The 20,189-nt window shown below is 39.3% G+C and overlaps 1 protein-coding gene across 1 annotated transcript; it reads left to right on the top strand.

Annotated features, from left to right (window-relative positions):
- Positions 1 to 4,469: 4,469 nt before the first annotated feature.
- LOC143030974 (uncharacterized) lies at positions 4,470 to 19,419 on the top strand. The gene is made up of 2 exons (XM_076194280.1): positions 4,470 to 8,868; positions 18,259 to 19,419. The coding sequence occupies exon 2, from the start codon at positions 18,363 to 18,365 to the stop codon at positions 19,410 to 19,412; it is 1,050 nt and encodes a 349-aa protein (XP_076050395.1). The 5' UTR covers positions 4,470 to 8,868; positions 18,259 to 18,362; the 3' UTR covers positions 19,413 to 19,419.
- Positions 19,420 to 20,189: the final 770 nt, after the last annotated feature.

Genomic DNA, 20,189 nt, shown 5'->3' with positions numbered 1-20,189 from the left:
AGACAGTCTCCTTGACCTGAAGGAGACATAGGCACACAGGGTTTACTGCTACATGAGTTATCTTTAGGTACAGTGTCATTACTGGGAACAGTTGGTGTATATCTAGGCATTAGTTGATCAGAATGTCTTTTTCAAACAATGTTACCAAAATCCTTAATATAACCTTTTAATTCCTCACACCTAGAACTTCAATTACTTTACCTTCCAACCATGAATGACCTTTGCCATAATTCTTTACAAAAACAGCATCATCAATCTTATTCAGACTTCTCAAACTTACACTCTTTTTCCAAAACCCTTTCCTTCTTATTTTGTGGTTTAATTTTCTCAATAATACCTCTGAAGTTTCTGTTAAACATGAGCTCAGCTGTGAAACAATGGATTGAACGTCTATAATTGTATAGAAATCTACATACTCTGGTTCATATATCACCTTCCTTAGATTTACTTAATCCTTCCTTGAAAGTTTTTACAGCCCTCTCAGCTAAACCATTAGATGATGGGTTACAAGGGGCAGGAGTCATATGTTTAATTCCATTCTTTTTTAAGAAAGTCTCCATTTCCTCAGATACAAAAGATGAAGCATTATCTGAAACCACAATGTCAGGTAACCCAAAATTACAAAAAAAAAAAAAAAATTCTCAGCATAGAAATTGTTACTGTAGATGTTGTAGACTTTGTTACATGAACATCCATAAATTTTGAGTGTGAATCCACAATCACTAACAAATAATTTTCATTGAACCTGCATTATCCATATGGAGTCTACATAAGACTTACCCGTCTCAGGCCAAGATAAAGTAACTTCCTGAGAACCTTGAAAATTTTTCAAACAAATTGAACAGGCTTTAGTAACCTCTGATATATCTTGGTCTAACTTAGGCCACCATATCCAATTTCTGGTTTCAGCCTTCATAGTGCTGATACCATTATGGCCTACATGCAGCTGTGAAAGTACACTACCTCTTAACTCAGCTGGTATCACAGCTCTATTCCTAAATAGCAACACATCTTCATAAATACTTAAATCTGCTTTAACTGCTGCATATTCAGAAATAACAGGATCAGATACCCCACCAAATTTAACACACTGAAACACTTTCCTCAAAACAGGGTCACTCTTTGTCATAACCTTAACCCTTTCATAGGAAATATTTTGATCTTCCAAATTTTCAACTAAATTCACATATTCAGCAGGTGTATACAAGACTAAAACAGAATCTGACACAGGCAAACAACTCAGGGCATCTGCCACAACATTTTCTTTGCCAGAATTAAAACAAATTGTAATCATACTGGGATAACAATAATGCCCAACACTGTACTCTTGCGTTTGCATTGACAGGAATCTGTTTATCTTTACCAAATAAACCAAGTAGAGGTTTATGATCTGAACGGATCACAAACTTACGGCCAAGCAAAAAATACTTAAACTTAGTTACAGCGTACACTAACACTAAAGCTTCTTTGTCCGAGAATAATTTAGCTCAGCAGTAGACAGCTTTTTACTTGTAAAGTAAACTGGTCATGAACAACCATTAATTTCTTATACTAACACACATCCTACTCCTACTGGTGAAGCATCTACCTCAACAATAACATCATACTCAGTATCAAAATTGGCAAGTAAATCAGATTTGGCTAACTTCCTTAACAGTAATAAATGCATTTGTTTCGACAGAAGACCACTTAAATTTTGCATCTTTCTTCAGTAAATCATACAGTGGTGCTAATATACTTGAAAATTTTCTCACAAACCTACAATAATAAGTTACTAGACCCAAAAATGATTGAACTTCACCTACAGACCTTGGTATAGGTGCTCCTAAAATAGCAGCAAGTTTCCTTGGTGAAGGTTTCATGCCATCACCTAAAATGACATAGCCTAAGTATTCTAAGGAGCTGGTATTCAAAACAGTTTTCTTTTTGTTAATAGCAACATTATGTTTCTGAAAAACCTTCAACACTTTATCTAATCTCTTATCATGCTCTTCTTTAGTCTCACCACCAACAAATATATCATCCAAGAAGGCAACTACTCCATCTATATCCATCAATAACTAGGATATCAATCTTTGGAAGATGGCAGGAGATGATGCAAGTCCAAAGGGTAATCTTTTATATTTAAAAAGACCTTTGTGAGTATCAATAACTAACAATTCTTGACTTTCATCATCTACTGGCACCTGCAAATAAGCATCCTTTATGTCAATTTTTGAAAATATCTTGCTTTTACCAACAACAGCAAGGATTTCATCAACCTTAGGCAGAGGGTACTGGTCACATGAAATACTTTTGTTTAATTCCTTGAAATCTACACAAATACGCATTGACTTTTTGTCAGCTTTTAACACTGGTACAATTGGAGCTGCCCAAGTACTAGAATTTACTGGTTCAATGATACTTTTATCAACTAACTCATCTAAAGTATCTTCTACTAATTTTCTGTAGTGGTAGGGCACAGGCCTTGCTTTTTTCCAACTAGGCACAGCACCGCTCTTTAGGTGTACCTTTGGTACAACACATGAAATTGGCAATTTAGAATCAGCTGAAAAATTATCTAATTGTACCTTGGAATCCAAAACATTAACACCTTCCTCTATACCTGTGAGTGTAATACCCATTTTAGGCATTAAATCTCTTCCACATAAGTTTGAGTTATTAGATTCAACTACATACAAAGTTTGAAATACATTGTGACCATTATAAAACATATTTGCATAAACCTTACCCAAAACATGCAAATCATTATTACCTTTAAAATTTTATCACTTTAAAATTACCTTAAAGTACTACCTTTAAAATTTTATCACTAGGCTCCACAGTTAAGTTCAATTTCTTAATCCAATGCAAGGTTATGGTAGACAGACTGGCTCCACAGTCAATCTCATAAGGTACATTATGACCTTCAATAATAATATCCACCTTATTTCTCACTTGCAAAACATTACCTACAACACTGTGTACAACTGACAATGGTTAACATGTACATTCCCCCCCAGTTCCAAACACCTTCAGGCCTCAATTTAGCCAACTAGCCTCAATCCCCAACCTGATCATGGGTGGTGACTTCAACGCCTAGTCGTCTGCCTGGTATGTCGACAACCCTGACATAGACAGAGGGCTTGATATACAGACTCAGTTTGATTCATTGACTATCATGAACAACACACATAATCATACACATATCCCACACCAAGCCCTCTACACTCCCTCCTTTCCTGATATCACCTTCTGCTCCCCCTCCCTGACCCCAACAACATCATGGAGAGTGGTCAGAACCCTTAGTTCTGAATACCTTCCAATCATCATCACCATCAAAACAAGATGCACCCCAGTTGGCCACAGACACACATACACCAATTACACGAGAGCTAACTAGGAAGCTTTTACTGAAGAGACAGAACAACATTTTGAAACACTTAACAGTACACCAATTACAAACATAAACAATGCTGTGCACACTCTTAATACAATCATACAAAACGCAGACAAGAGATACATCCCTAGAGGCAACAGAAAATCACTCAACCCCAACTTCACACCAGAAATCCAAGGCCTCATCAGACAACGTGACACACTTAAATACGATACCCCCACACCTATCCCTAAAAACATAGCAAACCAAATACAAACACTAAACACTGTGATTGTCAATAAAACACACAAAAACACAAAATTGGCAAAACTTTATCAATACACTTGATCATAAAACAAACACCAGCAAATTGTACAAAACACTCAACAGCATTACACTATCCAACAGTAACACAACACTCTCTCACGCAGCAATAATCACAACAACAGACAATGTACCCTCAAACAGACAACAAGCAAACACACTCATAAATAATTTTGCACAGACAAGCCATCTCACTTCTCACCCTGACGACCGACGCAGCATTCGACGTAAGAAGGACTTTCCCACAGACTCAGACTGTACACCCTTCATAGACAGTTAGACAAAACACATAATACATAATCTCAAGCACTCATCTCCCTGTGGCCCTGATAACATAAGCAACATCCACCTAAAACACATTGGTCCACAAGGTATACACGCACTCACAAACATTGCGAACTACAGCTATTCACACAACACTATACCCGACATCTGGAAACATGGTAAAATAATCACCATTCCAAAACCGAACAAAGACCCAACAATCCCAACATCGCACCGCCCAATCACACTTCTCTGCACCCCCTCTAAAGTCATTGAACGCGTAATACTTCAACTTGTCATACCACATATTCCCCTTGCTGACTCACAACACGGTTTTAGGTCACTACACTCCACAAACACTCTTCCGATAAACCTCACACAGAGAATCTTAGATAGGAATGCTTACGTGTCATATAATAGCCAATCATCACATATAATAGCCAATCAGACTGCGGTGCGGCCACCACCCAGCACTTCTAAGCTACCAGAAGAGGCTGGATGACCGCATTGTGAACAGCTGCCCAGGATGTAACACTTCACCCCATACAATACAACGCATAATGGAAGACTGTATTATACACAACCATGCACGCAAACAACACAACATACACTCTATAAAGGATTTGTGGGAAAACCCAGTTGCGGCTGTGGCATTCCTTGGGGAGACAGTTTAGGGAACGACAACACTGTGTACAGGTTCATGTGAAAAATTAACACCAACCACTTCTGGAAGGCTAGGTCTATCCATTAAATGTAAACTGGTTATCATCACTACCAGTATCTCTCTCTTCCTGAGAAATTCCCTCGAAAACCATATTAGTTTTCTTTTCATCAAACCTCTTATTGTTGGTAAATTTTCCAAAAGATCCTTTCTGGGCACTGTGAGGCTTACCTTGAGAACCTGTGTATTTACCAGAAACAGTCTTATCAAAACGGCACACTCTTTTGAGGTGTCCCTTTGTATTACAAACTGAACATTTCAAATGGGAAAAAGGACACTTCACTTTTATGTGGATATCCACAATGCTTACAACTTTCTTTTTTCTGACTATTGAAAAATTCAGAACTAATCCCCACTTTCTTCACTTCAGTAGTCGGGAGCTTTTTCCCCAACAAAAGCTTTTTCAAAATTTAAAATTTTCTCTAAAGTGTCCGTGGAAGACGGTTTGTAAATCTAAATTCTCAGCCACCAAGTTTGGGAAATACACTTCAGTATCTACAGCTATAAATAATTGGTCTCTCACTCGTGCATCAAATAAAGTACCAAAACTACAATCCTTGGCTAGATTTTTCAAGTCGGCATACAAATCTCAAACTTTCATCAGATTTTTTCTTTCTCTTCTGAAATCTGATTAAACTCCGACGATAGCTCGGTTTAACCCTGTAATATGATTCTAAAAGCTTTACTAAATCATTATAATTTTTTACATGAGGTAAATCAGGCGAACTCAGGAAGGCTAAGGTACTATAAGTTTCACTTCCTAATGAAACTAATAAAGAATTTTTCTTCTTGGCGTCATCAGTAATTCTATTATGTGCAAAACGAGCCTGCGACATACTTAGCCAAATCTCCCATCTGATTTTATTGGGGTCAAAACAGTCGATCTTGCCTGAGTTATTCGCCATTGTAAATTAATTGTAGGAAATCCTGTTTCATCCTTGTGAAACAAATGACTAGTAGCCTACTAAACCAAGGCTATCTGTTAATCGGTAGTAGTGGCATGGGTGCACATGATAGCGGACATTGGCGAGAAAAATATCTATATCCTTGTATATTACCATCAGTCAATAAGACAGCTTTTTCCGTCTTTCAAAACAAAACTGGGCCATCCACAATCAAATCCTCAGATCCTCGTCGCCACTGTTGCTGTGTGGCTGGGATGGCTGAGATAAAAACAGGAACCACGTTTGCTCTTTATTGAGAGCTCAAGGGAGAACGTGAACAAAGCAAAGATTGACGTCATAGTATGAGTACCTGAACAAAAACAAAAGACGTCTACATAGGATCCAAACATATAAACAATACCAACAGATGCTATAGAGCATCAAAACATATTTCAGAGTATTAAAACTATGAGAATCACAAGGTATATAAGAAACCTACAGCACAAGTACACAATTCTTATACATCAACACAAAGTCTATTGTAAAATAAGAATAATGAAATAATACAATTAATCTCAATTTACCACAAAGAGTGAGGAAAATGGAGGAGAAATAAGGAAATGATGAAGTGAAGGCAGTTGTTATGATGATGAAAGCAGGTAAGGCACCTGGTCTGGATGGATGCCATGCAGAATGTTTGAAAAAAAGGAGGTATAGTGATGGTGGATTGGCTGGTGAGGTTATTTAATGTTTGCTGGAGAGAGGGTGGAGGACTGGAGGAGTGCCTGTATAGTTTCACTTTACAAGGGAAAAGGGGACAAGTGTGAATGTAGTAGTTTCAGAGGGATTAGCTTGTTAAGTGTAATTGGGAAGGCTTATGGGAGGATCTTGATTGAGAGGATTAGCAGAGGAACAGAAGGAGTAATTGATGAGGAACAGTGTGGATTTAGGACGGGTAGAGGTTGTGTAGATCAGATATGTGAGAAAGCTATAGGAAAGGGGAAGGATGTTTTTTGGGCTTTTATGGATGTGGAAAAGGCTTACGGCAGGGTAGACAGAAAGGCACTGTGGGAGGTTTTGCGGATATACGGGAGAAGAGGAAAGCTTCTACGAGCTGTCAAGAGTTTTTATGACAGTAGTAGAGCTTGTGTCAGAATTAGAAATGGAGAGAGTGAGCGGTTAGAGGTAAAGGTGGGACTTCGTCAAGGATGCGTTATGTCACCCTGGCTGTTCAACTTGTACATGGATGGGGTAGTGCGAGAGATAAATACAAGGGTAATGGGTCAGGGATTGGAGATGGTTAAAAAAATGGAGAAAGGTGGGAGGTGAGCCAGCTGTTGTTTGCGGACGACACTGCGCTTGTGGCAGGATCGGAGGAGGTATTGAGGAAGTTGGTGACAGAGTTTGGGAGTGTGATAGAAAAAAAAACTGAAGATAAATGTGAGTAAAAGTATGGTGATGAGATGTTCAAGGAGTGAAAGTGGCAGCAGACTGGGAGTGAGCACTAAGGGAGACCGACTGGAGGAAGTGGATAGTTTTAAGTACTTGGGTGCAAATGTGGCAGGAAAAGGTGGAGTGGAGGTGGAGGTAGAATGTAGATTGAGAGAAACGAGTAAATGCCTTGGTGGGTTAAAAAATGTAATGAGGAATAGACATTTGGGAATGGATGCTAAGAGGAGACTGTATGAAGGAGTGATTGTGCCAACAGCACTGTATGGGGCAGAAATATGGAACATAAGAGAGGAAGAGAGAAGGAGTTTGAATGTGTTTGAGATGAGGTGTCTGAGAAGTATGATAGGGGTTAGTAGGCTAGATAGAGTGAGAAATGAGAAGGTGAGGAGGAGAACAGGGGTGGTAAGGAAGTTGGGAGATAGGGATGACTAAAGAGTATTAGGATGGTTTGGACACATGGAAAGAATGAGTGAAGAAAGACTAGTAAAAGAGGTATGGAAGGCAGTTGTGGAGGGAGTGAACATGAGGGGACGTCCTAGGATGAGGTGGATGGATGGGGTGAAGGGGGCTTTGGGGAAGAGGGGAATGTCTGTTAAGGAAGGACGGGAGAGGACAAAAGACAGGGGTGAATGGAGAATGGTTGTATATGGATGATGTTGTGATGCATGCGGTGGAATGGGGGGGTGAGGTAGTATGTGTGAGCAAAATTTGACGCAGCCCGAAGGAATTTCTCTCCGTCTTCTCCTTTTATGCATGGGAGGACGGAAAGGGAGGGTCGCCGATTTAATGAAGCGGCCTTCCTGTGGATGTGCTGTATCTTGCGACACTGCTTCTGACCCAGGGCCGTGGACATGGTGCAGGGATGACCCGTCATCCAGGAGGTGCTAAGATAAGAGGGAGGGTGGGGTGTGTGGAGTGCATTCAGGGATGGAATGGGTGGGAATGATTTTATGCCATTTTCTTTTTGGCTACCTCCCTTGTAAGGAGGAAAGAGCCTTGATATATGTATGATTTTTCGCATCCGACCTCGATATGGACCAAAAGGTCTCCTGTCGGCATGCTCCGCCTTTGTAATCCTTTGTAATAGTAACTATATATACTTTTTTTTTGTATCCAGTAGGCACAGCCAATATTTACAATTTATATAGATTATATACATTTTGGGTAAACAGTGTTCACATGAAGCTACGCACGTATAAAGATATACATACAGTAGTGAATAAAACTCCAACTGTTCTTCGTGTTTAACTCACCACCCTTCCACTCATATACATACATATACACACTGATATACACACACACATGAATGACGCACGATTCTACGTCAAATGCTCCAGGACAAATGCTCTTATAACTGTAGCAACAAATTAATTAACATTTCCTGGTGGTATCCGCGCAATTTGTATGTACATTAAGTTGGCCAGGTATAACCCCAGCCAAAGCATGCCACATCTACATCATATAATTCCTATCCCCTTTCTTAATGTTTATTTCAGCATGACGAAAAATCGTGTAAAATAAAAGTGATATACGTTGATATGCAGCATAAAGTGTAAAACGCATATCAAAGCAACTTGTGATACGTAGATAACAAATATTTGTGTGCATTTGTTGCCTTGTTGTGAGCAACTGTCGCGGCACATCTGTATTTGGTTAATTAGGTCGGTCGTTGAGTTGGTTCAGGTGAGGTCATCAGAAGGGTGCTGTGCAGGACAGGACGGTGTAGGTTCAGGTGAGGTCACCAGACAGAGGGGCGCTGTGCAGGGTAGGACGGTGTCTTGTTGGGCATGTTATCCACTTCTTCCACGGCGCATACACCTGGAACGAAACGAAAGGAAACAGCAGCAACAAGAGCAACTGTTACTGTAAGCAGTTTTCCATACACATATTACACAGTATGTAGTATTGAAGTTGAAAGGAAGATCGAAATAGGTAAAAATCGCTCACAATTGATCTAAGGCGGAAATTGATGCATATACAATGCACAATTGCAAAGTTGAAAAGATAATACAAGATTTATTAACACCTGAAAACAAGTATAATTATATTTAATCTTTGCGCCAAGAAATACCTTATTTCAGTTGTGAATAATAGATTTTTATTCTTATTTTTGCAGCAATATTTGGTTTTCGGGACTGTTTGATTAATATTTGTATGATTTTATAAGTGAATTTTTGAGACGGAATTTTAAATTTGATAGATTTTTTGGTTAATTCTTTATCAAGTTTGTTCAATGTCTTGACACCTACGATTGATAAACACTGCCCTTTTTTTGTTTCTATTGCTTTCCAAATTTTGTGTAGTATCTCCTTTCTAACATCTATTTTTGCTTTCCCGAATAAGAATTTCCCTTCCGTCAATTCATCATTGTCACTATCTACTTACGTTTCACTCCATTATTCCTAAAGTTCCTGGCATTGTTTATTTACATATGACGTCATAGACAGCGAAGCCTTGAGTTGCACTCTTTTCTATTTGAAAAGCTTTTTTCGTGGCTGTTTTGTACAGGCTAAACAAGTGTGCCTTTATTGAATTCGCAAGTGAATAATAGTGGTATAGTTGCTTAGTGCATGCGTTGTGTGTCGGTCTCACTAATTGCCGAACAAAACCGATAAAAGCCGAACAAACCAACAAAACCCAAACAAGGACGGTTTTTGCTCAAATGCATATATATATATATATAAATATATATATTTATATATATATATTTATATATATATATTTATATATATATATATGGTTGCATTATTTAAACTATTTTCTTTAAAATGTGTGATTTCCATGTAATATGATCAAAGAGAAGTTACGTTTTATCCTCTGCAAAATTACCGACCCCAGCTACGATTTGTCCAGCCTGTCCTCAATGATCATTGGTGGTATGTTTGATGCACTACTCCGTTCATACATATTTTCACTAAAAAAGAGCTGAAACATCCTTTGAGTAGGCACAAAATCTTTACAAAATTTCCCACATGATATAACCAAGATCAATTTTTATCATTCATATACATCATCATTTAATTCTTGATACAAGTATAAGAATGATCTCTAATCATGACCGGGTATTTAAAAACGCCCCCCAAAAATGCCACTCAACAAATTTTCCTGCCAAACACAGTAAAAACATGCCAAAAATGCAAAATTTGGCATTAAAACGCCACTCTGGCAACCCTGACGCTCAGTGATGATCTGCACTCGCAGAACATAGATGGCAGGCTAAATTTGCGGTCTCACTAATTGCCGAACAAATCACACATTTTAAAGAAAATAGTTCAAATAATGCAACCATATATATATAGAAGTGTACATTTGAGCAAAAACCGTCCTTGTTTGAGTTTTGTTGGTTTGTTCAGCTTTTATCGGTTTTGTTCGGTTTGTTCGGCAATTAGTGAGACCCTTGTGTGTTTACTTTTGGCATTTGCTACACTTCAATTACCGTTTGGTAGTGTAATTGGCATTCTGAACAGGGGTAAATGTGTGGGTATTTATCAAGTTGTTTGCCAGTCTGGCACCCGCAATTACCTATATAGTCGGTTAACATAGCTTTCTGAGTGTTTTAACCCCAGATATAAGTACTGCAAACTAATAGTAGTGTCAATAGCTATTTAAGGAAAATTGAGATGAGAAGATATCTTTATATTTACCAAGGCCAAGGGGATTAGGTTAGGTCAGGTCAGTCCCACTGCTGCAATTCTTAACTCAATCTCTTATCATTAAGTGGTTTAAAACCCATATGTAAGTATTACAAAAATAATAGTAATGTTGGTAGCAATTTTTAGAAAATTGAGACTGGCAAATATTTTTATATAAAGGTACGGGGCAGAAACATGGAACATGGGACAGGAAGAGAAAAGGAGTTTGAATGTGTTTGAGATGAAATGTCTGAGAAGTATGATGGGGATTACTAGGCTAGACAGAATGAGAAATGAGGAGGTGAGGAGGAGAACAGGGGTGGAAAGGGACTTGGGGGATAGGGTTGATGAAAGAATATTAGGATGGTTTGGACACATGGAAAGAATGAGTGAAGAAAGATTGGTAAAAGAAGTGTGGAAGGCAGAAGTGGGAGGAGTGAATATGAGGGGGCATCCTAGGATGAGATGGATGAATGGGGTGGAAGGGGCTTTACAAATGAGAGGAATGTCTGTAGAGGAAGGACGTGAGAGGACAGAAGATAGGGGTGAATGGAGAAGGGTTGTGTATAGATGAGGCTGTGATGCATGAGGGGGAGTGGGTGGTGGATGGGAGTTGAGAAAGTATGTATGAGAAAAAAAAAATGATGCAGCCCAAAGGGATTTCTCCCCATCTTCTCCTTTTCTGCATGAGGGGACGGAGAGTGGGTGTTCCCGAATTTATGACGCGGCCTTGCTGTGGATGTGCTGTCTTGCAACACTGCTTCTGACCCTGGGCAGTGGACAGGATGCAGGGATGACCCATCATCCAGGAGGTGCCAAGATAAGACGGAGGATGGAGGGGAGTGGAATATATAGGAAATGGAATGGGTGGGAGTGGTTTCTATGCCTTTTTCTTTTTGGCCATCCCCCGTGTAAGGGGGAAAAAGCCTTTGGTATATGTACGTATTATCATTGTTATTGTCATCATTATTAATCTAATATTATTATTATTCATTTTTATCAATATTATTATCATTATTATCATTATCATTATTATTATTAATTATCATCATCATCATCATCATCATCATCATCATCATCATCATCATCATCATCATCATCATCATCATCATCATCATCATCATCATCATCATCATCATCATCATCATCATCATTGATTATTTTCATTGTTATTATTGTTATCATTTTCAATGTATTTACCACCACTCTTATCCTTTTTGGTAGCATTATTTGTTACAATAGATATATAATGTTCACACTTGTCACCAACTCTGGTAACATGGAGAGGTAGTGATGTTCACCTCATGTATAAAATATCCACAGCTCGTTTGTACACCATTCCTTTGAAAAAGGATACCTGCAAAACTAGTCAGAAATAAACTCAGACTAAGACTCCTGTTTTTCCGACTCCACTTATTCAAATATATATATGTATGTGTATTTACCTAGTTGTATTTTGTGGGAGGAGATCTATGCTTGTAGTGCCCCGCAGTTGTATCTTTCTGCATCCTGTTTTTTCTTGAAGTCATGAATAATTTTACTACTCACTGTTTCCTCTTTCAGTTTGTTCCATATATCTATTACTCTGTGTGGAAAGCTGTTCTTTTTCAGATCTCTTCTGTAACTGGCTGTGCGTGTGTGTGTATACATACTGTATACAGATAATAGAATGGAGGTATAATGTAAAAAGTCTACTTACATAACACAGAATGGACTCAGAAAGATATGTAAATTGATTAATGCTGTTGAAGATTGATTATTTGTGCAGTACAATGAATCAGGTGATGTAATGTACTACACAGCAAAGCAGAGCATTTACAGCTCTTTGGAAGGCACCTATTCAGCAGGTGCTTCTTCAGGAGACCTATTTTTGCTGAGTACAGCTTATTTACATTATGATAGGCAGTAGTTGTTCCCTAGACTGAATAGCCAAGCAGTCCCATCTCCCTGAGGAACACGACAGCTGGAACAGGGTTTTCCCACAAATTATTTATAGAGTGTAGTTTGTGTTGTTGGTGTTCATGATTGTGTAAAGTGTAGTCTTCCATAATGTGTTGTCTAGTATGGGGTGAAGTGTTGCATCCTGGACAATTATTTGTAATGCTGTCATCCAACCTCTTGTGGTAAATTAGAAGGGCTGGATGGTAGCAGTGCTGCAGTCTGGCTTGGTCGTCTCTGTCCTCTTCTGGGGAGAAAGGATTTGGAGGGATATCAGAGGGTCTAGCGACAAATTCTGGTAACACATTGCTGCATACCTGATTTTGTTGTTGAAAATGTGTCTGTATTGATTTACTATCCTTAGTATGGGTTCTTGATTGGAAATCTGTGTGAGCATGGACTTCTGCAATATGGGCTTGTGTTTTGGGAGTCTGTGATGTTACTGAGGGTTTTGCTGATGATGTAGAAGAGGGTTTTGTTGAAGATGCAATGGAATGCATTGCTAAAGATGAGGTGGAGGGATTTGTTGATGATACAGTGTAACTTTACAAAATAGAGAACTTGTTCTGGACTGAACAGCAGAAACAGGATTCTCATAGGAGTGGAGGATGGGGGGGGGGGAGGCAATTGGTGGTTGAGAAAGGCGGGAAGGTGCCCTAAATGTATTTGATGGAGTGGAAGGAGAAGGCATATGTCTTTGCTCCATGATCCATCTGTTTAATATGAAGTACTTGCTTGGCACTACCAAGACTAGCCAGTTGAAGAATGTCTTGTACGAGACAGTAGCCTACTATTTGCATTGTTGAGAATGTATTAAGTGAGCTCTGCTATGGAAACAATGAAGTTCTGATTCACAATCAAGAGTAGGGTGTGAATCAAGGACAGAGCAGTGACCACATTGGGGACCATTTGCACAGTTCTTTCTTCCATGGTGAAACTCATAACACTGGTAACACTGTAAATGACAGTTGATGAAAGCTTCTATTGGGAGAGAAAGAGGACCAATATTTACTCACTCAGGGAGATATGGACCATAAAATGTGAGCATGAGCATGCTACTATTTTCTCTTGTTTCTGTCACTTTGTGAACATTGTCATGGCATAATTGATATTTCTGAGAATTTGTGTAGGTCTTGGTTGTAGATATGTGCTTTGCAGTGATTGAAATATTCAGTGTAGTTTGATTGATTCGAAAACTCCATTGGAAGAGGAAGGTAAATGGAGGAGTATGATGGCTGGTATTAAGTTCTTACCTCAGATCATCTTTACCATATTGTTTTAGGTTATTTGGAGGAAACACTACAGTCTCTAGATAATTAGCAGCATGGATAAAGTTACCTCTGTTTAATTTATAGAATGTCACAAACCAGTATGAGGTAGGGGTATGTTCTTTGGTAGCATGTTCTTCAGCATCATGGAAGAGGTTGGGACAGTAATCATTCTTGCTGTCAACTGCATTACTTGATCAAATGGTCTCGGCAATTGTGCTGTCATTTTCAATGTGGGAAATGCTCAAATAGGACCAAAACTTGTATAATATCCAACTTTACATTGATTAATGTTAATAGGCAGGGACATCTTCTTGACAGAAATAATACTAATTTGAAATAAAGGTTTTGCAATGGGGTTATTACTAAAAAAAAATAGTCATAAGAGGGTCTTTTAATGTGCATGGATGTGCTACAGATGAGAGTAAAAGGGAGAGATAGGCAGTATGTTTGTGAGAAGAAAGATGGATGTGTTGGTATTGAGTGAAACTGGGAAGGGAGGTGTGGGTATTTGTAAGTGCATATGGGCCTGGTAGACTGTAGAGGAAAGGGAGGGATTTTGGATAGATTTACATGAGTCCATAGATGGTTTAGGGAGAAATGTCAATGTAGTGGTAATGGCAGACCTTAATGCTAGGGTAGGAAATAAACCAACAGAGTGTTTGGAAAGTGTGGAGTTCCAGGAAAAAATGTACTGGAGAGTTGATGGTGGAGATGTGTCTAGAGAGAGATGATGGAGGAAGAAAGTCAAGCATAAGAACACATGGGAGAGGGTGGTGGATGGAAGGGTGGTAGATAGAGCATTAATGGACTAAACTGTATAGTGGTAACCAGGAGAATAATATGAATAGTTAATGATGTACATGTTCTAAGGGGAGAGAGTGGGGGAATATCAGAAAATATTTTGGTGGAAGGTAAGTTGAGAGTGAAGGAAAGATGGAGAAAGAGGAAAAGGACAGAAGGTAGGGAGGTGCTTAAAGTGAACTGCTTAAATGAGAAAGAAAAGGAAGAGTACAAGAAGCTGAGAGAAGAGTGGGAAGCAGTAAAGGATAGAGTAGTACTAGCACTGGAGGAGGAATGGGGATGGTTCAAGGAGGGAGTCACAAAAAGTGCAAAGATGGTGTGTGGAACATGGAGGACAGGAGGAAATAGAAGGAAAGTAGTAAGTGGTGGGATGAGGAAGCAAAGAATGTTGTAGAAGAGAAGAAGCGAGCATTCACAGATTGGTTACAAAATAGCATGCGACAATCATATGAGAGGTACAAAGAAAAGAGAAGGCAAAGCATAAAAGAGGAAAGAGGAGAGCAGATATGAAATGAGGTAAGAGTATGACAGAAAGTTTTGAAAGTGATTAAGATATGTTTTGGAAAGAAATTAAGAGAGGAAGAGGAGGCAAATCAAGCAGAGAAGAAAAGGTAAAGGGTACAGATGAAGAGATGATAATGAAAGAGACAGCAGTAAGAGGAAAATGGGCAGATTATTTTAAGGAGTTGCTAAATGTGAAGGAGGATAGGGAGGGAAAGGTAATTCCAGTGGAAAGTGCTAAGAAAATGACGGTAGCTGAAGAAAATTGAAGAGAATTAAGGAAAAGATGAGGTGAAGGCAGTTGTTAAGATCATGAGAGCAGGTAAGGCATCTGGGTTGGATGGGTGTCATGCAGAATGTCTAAAAAAGGAGATACAATGATGGTGCAATTGCTGGTGAGGTTATTCAATGTTTGCTTAAGTGAGGATAGAGTGCCACAGGACTGGAAGAGTGCCTATATTGTTCCACTCTATAAGGGAAAAGGGGACAGGTGTGAGTGTAGTAGTTTTAGAGGGATCAGTTTGTTAAGTGTAGTTGGGAAGGCTTATTGAGCAGATTAGGAGAGGAACAGAGGAAACAGTGTTGGTTTAGGACAGGTAGGAGTTGCGTGGATCAGATTTATGTGGTAAGACAGATAAATGAGTAAGTTTTAGGAAAAATAAAGATACTTTTTGAGCCTTTATGGATTAGGAAAAAGCTTAAGACAGGGTAGATGGGAAAGCACTGTAGGAGGTATTGCAGATATGAGAGTTTTTACAAGAGTAGTAGAGCTTGTGTTAGTATCAGAAATGGGGGTGAGTAGTTTGAGGTAAATGTGGGACTTCACCAGAGATGTGTTATGTCACCTTGACTGTTCAATCTATACATGAATGGGGTGGTGTGAGAGGTAAATGCCAGGGTAATGGGTTGGGGATTGGAGATGGTTAAAGAAAATGGAGAAAAGTGGGAGATAAGCCAATTGTTGTTCAAAGATGAATGTGGGTAAAAGTCAGGTGATGAGATATACAAGAATACAAGAGGAGAAAGTGGCAACAGACTGGAAGTGAGTATTAAGGGAGAGAGACTGGAGGAAGTGAATAGTTTTAGATACTTGGATGCGAATGTGGCAGGAAAGGGAGGAGTGGAGGTGGAGGTAGTATGTAGATTGAGAGAAGCAATTAAATGCCTAGATGGATTAAAAAGTGTAATGAAAAATAGGTATTTGGGAATGGATGCTATGAGGAGATTGTATGAAGGAGTGATTGTGCCAACAGCACTTTATGGGGCAGAAACATAGAACATGAAAGAGGAGTTTGAATGTGTTTAAGATGAGGTGCCTGAGAAGTACTATAGGGGTTACAAGGCTGGATAGAGTGAGAAACAAGGAGGTGAGGAGGAGAATGGGGAAGGAAAGGGATTTAGGAGATAGGGTTGATGAAAAAGTATTGAGACGGTTTGGACACATGGAGAGAATGAGTAAGGAAAGATTATTAAAACAGCTGTGGAAGGCAGAGGTAGAAGGAGTAAACATGAAAGGGTGACCAAGGATGAGATAGATGGATGGGGTAAAAGGAGCATTGGGAAAGAAGGGAAGTCAGTTGAGGAAGGACAGGAGAAGAAAAAAGATAGGGTTGAATGGAAAATGGTTATGTATGGATGATGTTGTCATGCATGAAAGGGAGTGGGTGGGGGATGTGGGTTGAGGGAGTATATATGAAAAATAAATTGATACATCCTGAAAGGATTTCTAAGCCATCTTTTCCGTTTCTGAATAAGGGGATGAAGATGGGGGTCACCGATTTAATGAGTTGGCCTTGCTGTGAATGTGCTGTGTCTGGCTACACTGCTTCTGATCCAGAGCAGTGGGCGAGATGCAGGGGTTACCAAGGAGCCAAGATAAGAGGGAAGGAGGGTGGTGGATTGAAGTGAAGTATGTGGGGATGGAATGGTTAGGAGATTTTATGCCTTTGTGTTTTGGCTACCTTCCTTGTAAAGGGGAAAAAGCCTTTGGTATATGCATGTGTGTATTATCACACAAGGGTCACAACTGGTAAGGGAGTCACAGGCTTCCTGGAAGATGACTGAGTTTGTGTATATAATGCCTGTGTTTAAATGACCTGTAGGTTGAATATGAGAAAGCACTAATTCTGATATTATACATTGTCTTCTTGATATTTCCACATGTACTGGGATTCCACCTTTGATCACAGTTCCTTCCTGATTACATCATGACTGTTGTGATTGTTTTAGTAGGTATCTCCAATATTCTTTTTTATTAGACAAACAGGTATTTTACTTAATGTGACAAGAAAAAATATGGAAATATCCTCTACAATTTCATTTGTTATGTTATTCAGAAATAATATCACAGGTACACCACTTACCAGTGTATCTGAAAGGATGTGATGACTTGCATCACTTATTTGGGTCAGATGAGATAAACTCCCAGAGTTTGTCATATTTAGACTCTGGTCTTGTGAGCCCAAACATGGAATGTTGTGGAATTGAATGTTGTGGAATTGTGTTAAAATATGTCTGCCTTCACAATCTGGGCTGTTTCCCACTTCCAAATCTCAATTTCATGACATGATGAAAAAGCCAGTCATTCTGATTGTGGTGGGTGAAAATGCATGTAGCAGCTATTGGATGTTTTTCAGCATATTTCTAATTATAAATGTAGAATGCAATATATAATAACACCATATCTGTTAGTATTTATATTTTATATTACATTATGGTAATTACAAAGGGTCTGCTTAGGTACAAAAGGACTTGAATATTAAATGGTTTGTGTACACAACACTCACAATCCTATTACAGTGTATTATACAATTTCAAATAGATGTTAATCTTATGATTACATATTTTCCAAGAGGAAGAGGGTCTGTTTAGGTACAAAGGGACTATATTAAATGGTTTGTGTACACAACACTCACAATACTATTACAGTGTATTACACAATTTCAAACAGATGTTAATCTTATGATTACATATTTTCCAGGAGGAAAAGGGTTTGTTTAGGTACAAAGGGACTTGAATATTAAATGGTTTGTGTACACAACACTCACAATCCTATTACAGTGTATTACACAATTTCAAAGATACATCAATCTCATGATTACACATTTTCCAGGAGGAGGGTGACTATCACCATTCCTTTGGAAGAGCTATCCATAGAATCCATATGTGTCACGCAATGAAGAGGATCTGGTGTGACATCTATGGCACAGCTATATCATGAATCATTTTAGATATCACATGATGACCCACACAGAAGAGAAGCGTTTCCAGTGTGACCTGTGTGATTCTGCTTTCTCACAAAAGGGTGATCTTACAACGCATATGAGGACCCACACAGGAGAGAAGCCTTTCCAATGTGACCAGTGTGATTCTGCTTTCTCAGTAAAGGGTAATCTCACAAACCATATGAGGACCCACACAGGTGAGAAGCCTTTCCAATGTGACCTGTGTGGTTCTGCTTTCTCACAAAAGGGTCATCTCACAAGTCATATGAGGACTCACACAGGAGAGAAACCTTTCCAATGCAACCTGTGCGATTCTGCTTTTTCACAAACGTGTTCTCTCACAAGTCATATGAGGACCCACACAGGAGAAAAGCCTTTCCAGTGTGACCTGTGTGATTCTGCTTTCTCAAAAAAGGATAATTTCACAAAGCATATGAGGATCCACACTGGAGAGAAGCCTTTCCAATGTGATCTGTGTGATTCTGCATTCACAGAAAAGGGTCATCTCATAAGTCATATGAGGACCCACACAGGAGAGAAGCCTTTTCAGTGTAACCTGTGTGATTCTGCTTTCTCACAAAAGGGTGATCTTACAAAGCATATGAGGACCCACACAGGAGAGAAGCCTTTCCAGTGTGACCTGTGTGATTCTGCTTTCTCAAGAAAGGATTCTCTCACAAGTCATATGAGGACCCACACAGGAGAGAAACCTTTCCAATGCAACCTTTGCGATTCTGCTTACTCCCGAAAGGGTGATCTTACAGCGCACATGAGGACCCACACAGGAGAGCTTTTCCAGTGTAACCTGTGTGATTCTGCTTTCTCACAAAAGGGTGATGTTACAAAGCATATGAGGACCCACACAGGAGAGAAGCCTTTCCAGTGTAACCTGTGTGATTCTGCTTTTTCACAGAAGGGTGTTCTCACAAGGCACATGAGGACCCACACAGGAGAGAAGCCTTTCCAGTGTGACCTGTGCAATTCTGCTTTCTCAAGAAAGGGCCATCTCACAAATCATATGAGGACACACACAGGAGAGTAGCCTTTCCAGTGTAACCTGTGCAATTCTGCTTTCTCAGTAAAGAGTAGGCTCACAAGGCATATGAAGACCCACACAGGAGAGAAGTCTTTCCAATGTGACCTGTGCAATGCAGCTTACTTAAGTAAGGATTATCTCACAAAGCATGTGAGGAGCCACATAGGAGAAGTTTTCTAGTGTGACCTGTGTGACTCTGCTTTTTCACAAAAGAGTTATCCCACATAGCATATGAAGACTGCCACACGAGAGAAGCTTTTCCAGTGTGATCACTTTAACTCTGGTTTTCCACATAAGACTTCTCTCACAAGGTATATGAGGATAGACATTGGAGAGAAGCCATTCCTGTGTGATTTGTATGATGAAAAGATCACACTTCCGACGGCTTGGATTAAACCAGCAGAAAGGCAGTTACACAAGCGATGCCTACACACTTAGAGTCCAGCATGGCATTCGCTTTGTTTTACCTGTATAAAGGGATTAGGGAGAAATGTCAATGTAGTTGTATTGGTAGATCTTAATGCTAGGGTAGGAAATGAACCAACAGAGTGATCGGGAAGTATAGAGTTCCAGGAAAAATTGTATTGGAGAGTTGATGGTGGAGATGTGTCTAGAGCGTTGATGATAGTAAATACAGTGTTTAGGAAGAAAATCAAGCATAAGTACACATGGGAGAGGGTGGTGGATGGAAGGGTGGTAGATAGAGCGTTAATGGACTAGACCAGAGGTGGGGAACCTGCGGCCTTCCGGGCCATCAAGTGCGGCCTTTGATATATTATTTTT

Source organism: Oratosquilla oratoria, chromosome 12 (genome assembly GCF_046742065.1).
Source record: "Oratosquilla oratoria isolate Oo_2021 chromosome 12, ASM4674206v1, whole genome shotgun sequence".
In the NCBI taxonomy this organism is placed as follows: Eukaryota; Metazoa; Arthropoda; class Malacostraca; order Stomatopoda; family Squillidae; genus Oratosquilla; species Oratosquilla oratoria.
This window is presented reverse-complemented; position numbering and strand designations above follow the sequence as displayed.

Excerpts from the sequence above, each read along its gene's own strand:
- LOC143030974 (XM_076194280.1), top strand. The coding sequence starts at position 18,363 with ATGAATCATTTTAGATATCACATGATGACCCACACAGAAGAGAAGCGT.